The sequence below is a fragment of the Aegilops tauschii genome, chromosome 3 (assembly GCF_002575655.3).
Source record: "Aegilops tauschii subsp. strangulata cultivar AL8/78 chromosome 3, Aet v6.0, whole genome shotgun sequence".
NCBI classification, from domain to species: Eukaryota; Viridiplantae; Streptophyta; class Magnoliopsida; order Poales; family Poaceae; genus Aegilops; species Aegilops tauschii.
Window position 1 is genome coordinate 117,967,855 of NC_053037.3, and position 10,171 is coordinate 117,978,025.

Genomic DNA, 10,171 nt, shown 5'->3' on the forward strand with positions numbered 1-10,171 from the left:
TCAGTAGTTCAACTACCCTCGAGTTTATCATACTTCCAACTCCACATCCCAAAAAAGTTCTAAAGTGTTTATTCCAGAAAAATACACCATCTGCACCGTTGTCTTGTCTCATGATAAAAGAAAATTTCCCTATTATCCTCATCGTTGCCACGGTAATCAGAGTTGCACGGACTTTAAGGAGCCTAACGCTGGAGAATTATGATGAAAATGGCTGAATTAAACCGAATGCGCAAAAAATAACCCCAATTCGCAATCCATAGGCCTTGAATTCACTTCTGGTTCGAGGCAAAAATGACCATCTGAGGTAGAAATCTCGCTCTAGGATACCATGGCGGCGGCGTAGCACGACGGCAACAGCTTGCGGCAGTGGATCTCGACAGGATGGTCGGGCGGCACCACTCGATGGTGACTGGAGCTCGGGGGAGAGGATGCAGTTGAGTGAGACGAGATGGAAGAGAATGAAATCAATTGGTAAAACAGCTAGTCACCCCTCAAAAGAAAACGGCTAGTCAGGAACTTATCGTATAAGGATGTTTCGCTTTTAAACCTCACACTCACCGAGTGGTGGGCTACACCCAACGCGAGAGTTCCAACGGCCAACAAGAGAGGCTTCAACACTTTCGTCATCGCTACCATCTGGTCACTATGGAAACAACGCAATGCGAGAGTCATCGAGAGATTGACCGTGCACAAGAATTCGAGGCAATTGTCGGAGCAAGTGCTGAATGAGATCAAAGAATGGCACGCTGCTAGTGTTGGTAGATTACATCGTTTTGTGAGAGAGTAGCTTTTAGGTCTGGTCACTATGGAAACAACGCAATGCGAGAGTCATCGAGAGATTGACCGTGCACAAGAATTCGAGGCAATTGTCGGAGCAAGTGCTGAATGAGATCAAAGAATGGCACGCTGCTAGTGTTGGTAGATTACATCGTTTTGTGAGAGTAGCTTTTAGGTGTTTCTAGGTGTGGGTGTGGTGTTTGGGGTAGCGTTGTTCGCAACGCTTGGCCTCACTCTTGTACATTTTTGCTCCCTTCTATAAAACAAGGGCACACCATTGGCGTACTCTTGAAAAAAAAACTTATAAACATAATTGACTACTTATTCATGTGGCACCACCCCTCAAACCCGGTGCTAGGGGTTCGGGTTCAGACATCAAGTTGGAGTTCAATGCCCTTCAACAACGTTTGAGGTTTTGTTTCCTTGCATAGTGCTCCGGTTCTCTCTATTTGAGGTTTTGTTTGCTCGCATAGTACTCCAGTTCTCTCTATTCATGACCGTGGCCGTCGTGTGGCCAAGAGGAGGTGCAAGGCTATCTCAACGGAACATTGCCCTTCAGCACGGTCTGCGGCCCTCTTTATCACGAGGCTAGGCGACGCGAAGCCCTTTGATGATGTTTGCGAATCTCCTATGTCTTCAAGGTGCCGAGTGATTCGCAACGCAGACGGTGACTTCTTCTCTACATCATCTCGGCGTCGGATCTCCTTTCGACAAATCCAACAATGTTAGTTTCCACACTTCTCAGTCTGCCTAGTGCGATGAGTGCTAAATTCGTGGTGATGATTGCCTGCCGTAGCTCGTTTCTGGTTCTCTCCTACTTCTTCCCTGTAACTTCTTAGGGCGTGCCAGGTGCTACTTTCTGTAGCCGTTGCGTTCGTATCGCCTTCTTTCTTTCCAAAATGAAAATGGAACTTGTACAGGCTGGCTTTTGCCCGCCGTAGCTGCTTCAAAACAGAAGTGCAATATACTTCGGAGGTGGAGTTGTATTTAAAAGATAGATGAACAACACGTCAGTTGAAACAGTAGCTCAGTATACAAAAACGCTACAGTTTTCTGCAAGCCAGAGGATACAACAACCCATGGTACCATACTGCACGGCTTCATTTGAGGTGTCCTAGAAACTCCACACGCAAAATTCTGTAAATCTGTAGTATATCAGCAAGCTGTAGGCTCGGGCATGCTGAAGGCTCAAACATCTACTCCCTCCGTTCGGAATTACTTGTCACGAAAATGGATGTATCATGAACTAAAATACATCTAGATACATCCATTTCTGCGACAAGTAATTCCGAACGGGGGGAGTACCATTCTAGAAGTACACTACAGAAATGAAACAGAAGCAATGAAAGAATGATAACCTATGCTCTCTATTTACGCTGAGACAAGACCAAGGTATCCTGCCAACACAGTTAAGAAGCATGTCATGATGTATGCACCCGCCACGATATAAGGCTCCTTTATGCCCCACAGTCTAAGATAGTAATGTGAGGGAAGAATTCGCTGGAAAGATCTGTTTGTCCCATGGATGTGCTTAAGAGTCATGCTTAAAGGAACCTGAGACAGAAATGAAACATGACGATATATTATGATCTTGCATTCTAAAATGGCACCATTAGACAAAGACATATAGTCCACACTGCACTATTTTGTGTTCTTACAAGAATGAAGAACGAAAACAATTAGCAAACATATGGACACAGTGCGTTGTAGAAATGATTGATAACTGAAGCTTCTTTTATGAAATTTGAATAAACTAGGATTATCAGTACGGATCATGAAGCAAAAAACAAGTCCAGCTAAATATGTTCTATGTGATGTCTCATTGTTCACAAACTGATAGTTAAGTAACAGAATTATGCATTTCAATTGCCAATAATACCAAAAGGGCTTCACGGAAGGCCCTTGTTCAGTACTTCTCATCTCACTCACTCAATGAACTAGCACATAGGGCTCATGACTCTGGGCCACAAAGGTATAGAGGATAACATGAACTAGAAGGTTTAGTGCTGCAGAATCAGAGCAAATGTCGATTATGACTTGATACAGGTTCATGATGAAAGGTGTAGAGCATATTCACACAATTAACTGAGACAGAATTATCCAGTGATCAACTGATCGATGTTTAACCACTATCCACTGGAAAGCAAATAAATATCATAATTCAACTTATGCAGTTCACTACACATGCAAATGTGCAAAGCGGTCGGCAACGTCAAGACCAAGCTGGCCATTGCCAGAGAGCTTATTGCGTGCTTTGACAATGCCCAGGAAGACCGAATCCTCACGCCCCCGGAGGACTGGCTACGCAAACAGCTGAAAGTCTCGTACCTAGGACTCGCATCCTTGGAACGGACGATCGCAAGACAGCGCGCCCGCATCGCCACTCTCAAAGATGGTGACGCCAGCACGGCCTTCTTCCATCGGCAGTGCTCATTTCGACGACAGAAGAACCGCATCTTCCGCCTCTCCGCGAATGGCACGCTGCTCACCAACCATGACGAGATGGCCGAGGCTGCATTCCAGCACTTTGACGCTCTGCTTGGCACGGCGGTCGAACGCGATCACTCGATGGACCTGTCGCAGCTTATCGACGGAAGCGATCTATCCGACCTTGACGCGACATTTTGTCCGGAGGAGATATGGGAGGCAGTGAAACGCCTACCTGCGCACAAGGCTCCCGGACCCGATGGCTTCAACGCCGAATTCCTCCGTGCCTGCTGGAGCATCATCAAGCAGGACTTCATGGATGTGTTCCAGCAGCTCTTTAAGATGCGTGGCCGCGGCTTCTGCAAACTCAACCAGGCACTTCTCCCGCTGCTGCCGAAGCGCACCGATGCCCAGGAGCTGCGAGACTACCGCCCGATATACCTCATACACATCGTGGCCAAGGTCTTCGCCAAGGCCCTCTCGCTCCGGTTGGCTCCAAAACTTGACCACCTTGTCAGCCGCAATCAAAACGCGTTCATCCTCAGACGGAGCCTACACGACAACTTCGTGCTCGTCAGGCAATCGCTCAAGCTGTTGAGCCAACTCGGGGCCCCCAGGGTGATGCTCAAGCTCGACCTCACGCGCGCCTTCGACTCCGTCTCCTGGCCATTCCTCTTTGAGGTTCTGCGCCGATTTGGGTTCGGTCATCGCTTCCCCGAATGGATCGCCATCCTCCTGTCCTCGGCGAGCACCCGGGTCCTCTTGAATGGTGTGCCAGGCCCACTGATATGGCACAAGGAAGGGCTGTGGCAGGGCGACTCTCTGTCCCCGCAGTTATTCGTGCTAGCGGTCGACACCCTCGGCCGGCTGATTCGACGCGCCCACGACACGGGCATCCTCCAGCCGCTGCACCCGCGGAGGCCGATGCCGGCTATATCCTTATACGCCGACGACGTCATGTTCTTCTGCCATGCCACGGAGAGCGACATAACCGCTGTCAAGGAAATCCTTGACCTGTTTGGCAGAGCATCCGGCCTCAAAGTGAACTACGCCAAGAGCTTGGCCACGGTCTTGCATGGGGAACAGGTCGCCACCGAGATGATCACCAGCCTGGGATGCTCGACCACCGCGCTCCCAGTCACATACCTCGGCATCCCCCTGACGGCGCGTCGCCCTTCCGCCGGTCAGCTGCAGCCCCTGGTCGACCAGGTCGCCGGACGCTTGCCCACCTGGAAAGCCTGGCTTATGAACAGAGCCGGCAGGCTTGCATAGGGGCTTGCACTCGTCAAGTTCGTCCTCTGTGCTATTCCGGTGCACCAGCTGCTCGCTTTTGCTCCCCCGAAGAAAACCCTGCAGCAGCTCGAGAAGATTCAAAGAGGATTCCTCTAGGCCGGGCGAGCCGTCGCCAAAGGCGGGAACTGCCATGTGAATTGGCGCCTCGTCTCTCGCCCCCTCGCGCTTGGTGGCCTTGGGGTTCGCGACCTCGAACGCACCGGGCTTGCGCTTAGACTGCGGTGGCTCTGGCTCTCGCGAACAGACGAAGGACGCGCCTGGCAGGGGCTGGATCTCCAATTCTCCAACCACGAGCGCACCCTGTTCTTTGCTTCCACCTACATGGCCATTGGGAACGGCATGAAAGCCCTGTTCTGGGAAGATCGATGGCTCAATGGGCGCTCGGTCAGCGAGCTCATGCCCCTGCTCTACAACTGCATCCCCAAACGGCGGCGCAAGGCTAGAACGGTGGCCGAAGGCCTCAATGGCAACGCTTGGGCCCGAGACATACAGGGTGTCCTCGGCCTCCACGAGATTGGCCAGTATTTGCAGCTTTGGCAACTCGCGCAGCAGGCTACACTCAGCGATGCCCCTGACCAACTGATTTGGAAGTGGACCGCGAGTGGCATCTATTCGGCGCAGTCTTGCTACTTGGCTACCTTCCAAGGATCATCGCACTCCTACTCCTGGAAGCTGATCTGGAAGGCTTGGGCTCCCCCTCGGGTCAAGTTTTTCCATTGGCTTGCTAACCTGGACCGCTGCTGGACTGCCGACCGTCTGGCCCGCCACGGTCTGCAGCAGCATCCGCGCTGTCTCCTGTGCGATCAGGCGCCGGAAACGATCCGGCACCTCATGTTTGACTGCCCCTTCTCTAGGCAGGCATGGCACGAGACCCTGGCCTGGCTACGCATACCAGCGCCGATTCCCAACCATGAACCCACACTCATGGACTGGTGGCGGCACGCCAAGGACGACACGCCGCAAGCACAACGCAAGGCCCTGCAATCCGTAGCGCTTCTAGTACCATGGCTCGTCTGGAAACATAGGAACAGCTGCGTTTTCGACAACGCGACGCCCTCCCTCGGCTTGCTTGTCGACCGGATCAAGGAGGAAGCCGGCTCCTGGGCTAAGGCCGGAGCTGCAGGCCTTAGAGTAGTCCTGCCCCCTTCATGGGACGTGCACTGAGTTATGTAACTGATCCTCGATTAATCGTCCTAGGACGACTGTAACTGACTCCCTACCTTTTCAATGAAAAGAAACGCAAGCCTTTGCGTTTTCTCAACAAAAAAAAAGTAACTAAAGGGTGCCAACAGTAAGCATATATCATAATTATTGAGGTAAAACAATAAATACAAACAGTACTATACCTGCAATATTACCACAAGCAGCTCGAGAAAGAAGACGCTGCATGCAATTAACATAGGAATGAACATTCCACTGCATGCTGCAATTGTAGCAAGTGCTCCTCCAAGTGCAAAAGAGCCAACTCGACCCATAACTATTGAGGCCCTATACCTGTTATGTAAAAGAAAGCCAGTGCAAGCACCTGACATGGATGCTCCAAAAACACTCAGCTCTGCAACAAATTGTAAATAGTTGATTCAGACAAGATCATTACAATCAACACAAAGTAGAAGATCGTGAAGGTGAAGATGAATTCGAAAAAGTCCACAGGGTGGTATCCATTTAGGTGACCTCTTTGCATCATACTATGGAGAAATTCAGTTCTGACACACAATGTCACAATCTACCCTGACTAATAATGACCACACAGAATATTTTTCAAACTTCAAAGACACTGCACTCAACCCTTTTCGGCAAATGGAGCATAGATCCATGAAAAGCTCCAGAAGAAATAAAATGGGTACAATAGACCATTACACGTGTCATGAGTTAAATAGGTCTGTTATGATGACAGGAGCAAAAGCTAATATGCTATAACTACAAGGAATTAATTACGATGTGGGACTACAACTTCGAGAAAACATGTTAATAGGCAGAAATAACAACATACCCGAGCAAATCGGAAGAGCGGCAACAGACAATCCAACGAGTGCCAAAGCAGCAACACCACCAGCCAAACCATCAAGACCATCAACCAATGTTACTCCAGTACCCATGGAAAGAGAACATACTGTAGCCATAACCAGATAAAGTTTCCCCATGAATGCTAGGCCAAATGGCGGAGGCAGAGGAACAATGAATTTCCTTCATGAACAAATTTGAGTCAGTAAAGTTGAGACAGTCAACCAGAGTATTAGACTGATATTTTTAATATCTGTTCCTTGTAATTTGTGATCAGAGAATTAAGAGTCATATAATGTGCTTGGTATACCAAGATATGAGGTAGGGATTTAGACATCTTCGAAGTATAATCAGCAAAGCACCATCCACTCTAAAATTAACATGTAAACATTGTGACTAGTTACCGACATGAGTTCAAAACCCAACATTAGTTGTGTGAGTATGCACTAACATAAAGTGACACCATTGAAGGGCGCAGCCCACAGATAAAATGGTATATGGTCCTTGGGCTGTACTCTGTGACAATCCTTTAGGCAATTAAGAAATATTTTGCTTTTCATGTAAGAACACCAACCCGAAAGCCAACTAAAATCACAAGATATCATAACTGATCAAGCACTAAACTGACCTAGCTTCAAGGCACACATCAGTTGCAATAATGCTTACATGTTGTATGGTGTTGAAATATTTGCAGAACCCAACCAGATAAAGAAGTAGATCCCAGCAGCAGTCTGCAAGGTATACGAGATTACTTCTAAGTTGCATTTAAAACATGTAAAGGGCATCCTATCATCTAATTTGAGAAAAGCATCACTTACCTGAACCAAAAATCTTATCCACTGAGGTATTTTACGATTGCGATCCACGACAAGGTTTGAAATATCGTCAAGTAACCCAACTACTGCAAATATGAGGGTTATTATAGCTGTTCCATTCACTCCACTTGAGTTTGAACCGGCATGTCTTCTTGCAACCAAAATACCAATCGGAATGAAGAACAATCCTCCCATTGCTGGGGTTGGTTTTCCATAGGATGGAGATACAGGCTTCCCTCTCCTCCGGAAATGATGAATCTTCATTCTATCAGCAATGGGTGCAAAAATAAATCCAGCTAATGCGGATAGAACTGCTGATATTAAAAAAGGGCGTGTCAAATAAAAGGAGTCCAGAGGTAGCCTAATAATCCACCACGAACACCAGTCGACAAACAAAAGTAGCACTGCTAGGAAAGCAATCAGCCCAACATTATTCATCAGCCCTTGTTGAGTTCTGGGAATTGATGTAAGAAACTTTAGTCAGAAACTAACAAACAAATTTCTAAAAGCCTATCTGTTCTGATTAGTTCGGCAGCCTTTGTGTTCAGTTGACCGTGAAGAATAAGAATTACATAACCTTTCCTTTCTAGCGCAATATTAATCTGGAAGGTCGTTGCATATGCTCTTAATGTACTACTATTACTCCATATTCGTTAAGTGCGTATTATTCCCCACAAAATTACACACTATACTATACAACTGCATATTCATTAAGTGTGTGCTGTTTGCCGGAAAATTACACAACATACTACGCAACTCATTGTGATACAATGCTGACACCTAGCCATATTCTTATGATGGTAATGAATTATGGTTGTACAGCTACTTGAATTAGCTACACTTGTTTGTACTCCACTTGTGATCTGAAAAGCTAGATAATTTACCTGCTCTTCCTTTGCCCTTTCCCAATGGTGGCGAGCCTATGGGCAGCAACAGTTATCGCACCCTCTGCCGCCTTGAAGCGCCTCTCGGTCATCATCGTTGGCAACTCAACGTCCCCAATTTGAGTTAACACAACCTCATCGTCACTCCAATCACTCTCACTTGAATACAAAACAACACCAAATGCATCATCCTCGTCGTCATGATGCGCTAGCGAGAAATCCCCCAGATCCTACACCAAAGTAACTGCAACTAGTAAAATAATCTAATTCGTGGTGTAGCACTGCTATTTCAATTTGAAGAAGAGAAACTGCACAATACATCATCAAATGATGTGGCGATTTGAATGGAACCACGCCTGCGTGTGGGTCTCGACGGGATGCTTCCGAGCTGGGACTCCTGCAGAAGGGCAATAGCAGCGAGATCAGTTCTACCGCACGTCCATCTGGTGAATCGTTTGAACTGAAACGCCGAATTAGCATACGACTACCTCCTACTGCAACAACAAACAAACGGCCTGAATAATTGGAACTAAAAATCTGAATAAAATGGCAGCTTGTGGATTAGCTCAAGCATGCTAGAGATCACCTGTCGCCACCCGGGTAGTACTACGCTTCGATGAATACGGCGGAAATAACGAGGCGAAAAAGTAGCTCTACGAGGAATGGGGCGCAGCGAGAGATCTACGAGCTCACCTGCACAGCGGAGGGTCGGCGGGAGGACGGCGTCGAGAAGGCACGCGCCCGCGGGAGAGGCGGCCGCCGGAGGGATCGCCGGAAGCGCGGGTGGTGGGGTGCGGGGCACGAGTAGTAGGAGTAGGAGCAGGAGGCGGCGGAGGAGGAGGAGGAGGGAGATGCCATGGCTGGTACTTCGTCGGCGGGGACGAAGGGGGTAGAAGATGGCCGGAGATCAAGGAGTATTTTCTGACGGCGACCGGAGGACAGCGACTACTGTTCTTCGAATGCGTCGCTGCGAGGTGGTTATTTGCTACTACTCGTTTTTGGAGGCCTCGTCCAACCTCGGGGCAATTTTTCTCCCTTGGAAAAGTGGTCGCCGCTCCGCACATTGACATTTGCTATGCGATGGATCTGGACATGTGGTGCTCTTTGTTGAACACATTGGGAACGTCGAAACACGATGCTCCCTTCATTTCGATGAAATCAACCTCCACCATAAATTGGACCAATCAAATACTATGAATTATACGTGATAGAAGTTATATCGTTCAATTCACATTGATTTTTCCATTGGTATATACTTCTCAAGTCACAATAATTTATATTATAGGCCTAATTTATAGTCAAAATTGATTTTTGGAGAAAATGGAGGGAGTACAAAGCTTTTTGTCTCGAGAAACAACAATTTTCTTATTTCTTTATTTGGGTGTGAGAAATAGGATTTTTTTTTCTAATTTTTTGATATTATCTTATAATACATATAGTGATTTAGTGAAAAGGGCAAATCTACTTGTTTTACATAATTCTAAGGGAGTCTCAAACGCGAACCCTCCAAACGCCCTCACACGTCCAAAAAATGGTTGTTCGGACACAGTTCTGTTATCCAACATGATACCCCGTACCCTATTGGTCCGCGGATCAGTTCACATGTTCGAAATCTCGCGAACCGGACGCAAACTAGATGGGCTTTGCAGGCATATGAGCTGTTGCCACATTCGCGTCTGCCACCCCGGACCCATCCAAAAAACTATCCTATGTGAAGCGTTTGCACGCATTCATGCCGGTCCGGAGCGCCAATGTCGCATTCATGCCAACCGAGACAAGACCTCTCACTGGAGCCGGCATTGAAGCGGCGCGCCAACCGAGAACGTTGTCTTTGTCGTGTCTCGGTCTCCACGCCTGTTCAATGCCGGGGCGGCGTGACTGGACGGGACAGGGCGACTATCTACCGCATTAAAATCGATTGCCCCTCTGTCGGTCTGCCGACATAAAACAGGTGCGGCGGCCGAGAAACCC

General features: G+C 48.0%; 1 protein-coding gene across 4 annotated transcripts; it reads right to left on the minus strand.

Annotated features, from left to right (window-relative positions):
- Positions 1-1,742: 1,742 nt before the first annotated feature.
- LOC109776627 (phospho-N-acetylmuramoyl-pentapeptide-transferase homolog) lies at positions 1,743-9,264 on the minus strand. 4 transcript variants are annotated; one of them, XM_040403600.2, is made up of 8 exons: positions 8,894-9,264; positions 8,520-8,597; positions 8,201-8,430; positions 7,320-7,630; positions 7,168-7,232; positions 6,491-6,684; positions 5,844-6,052; positions 1,743-2,331 (listed from the first exon to the last, which is right to left on the minus strand). In XM_040403600.2, exons 4-8 carry the CDS (start codon positions 7,578-7,580, stop codon positions 2,149-2,151), a joined length of 912 nt encoding a protein of 303 aa, XP_040259534.1. In that variant the 5' UTR covers positions 7,581-7,630; positions 8,201-8,430; positions 8,520-8,597; positions 8,894-9,264; the 3' UTR covers positions 1,743-2,148. The 4 variants fall into 4 exon arrangements, with proteins under 4 accessions (XP_040259534.1, XP_020190875.1, XP_020190876.1 ...); XM_020335286.4 differs by having other exon boundaries at positions 7,320-7,770; positions 8,894-9,225; XM_020335287.4 differs by having other exon boundaries at positions 7,320-7,581; positions 8,894-9,219.
- Between the last annotated feature and the right edge of the window lie 907 nt (positions 9,265-10,171).

Excerpts from the sequence above, each read along its gene's own strand:
- LOC109776627 (XM_020335286.4), bottom strand. The coding sequence starts at position 9,058 with ATGGCATCTCCCTCCTCCTCCTCCTCCGCCGCCTCCTGCTCCTACTCC. Across the intron at positions 8,431-8,519 it reads TCGCCACATCATTTGATGAT|GATCTGGGGGATTTCTCGCT; the intron begins GTATTGTGCAGT and ends ACTTTGGTGTAG. Across the intron at positions 7,771-8,200 it reads AAAGGGCAAAGGAAGAGCAG|AACTCAACAAGGGCTGATGA; the intron begins GTAAATTATCTA and ends ATCAATTCCCAG.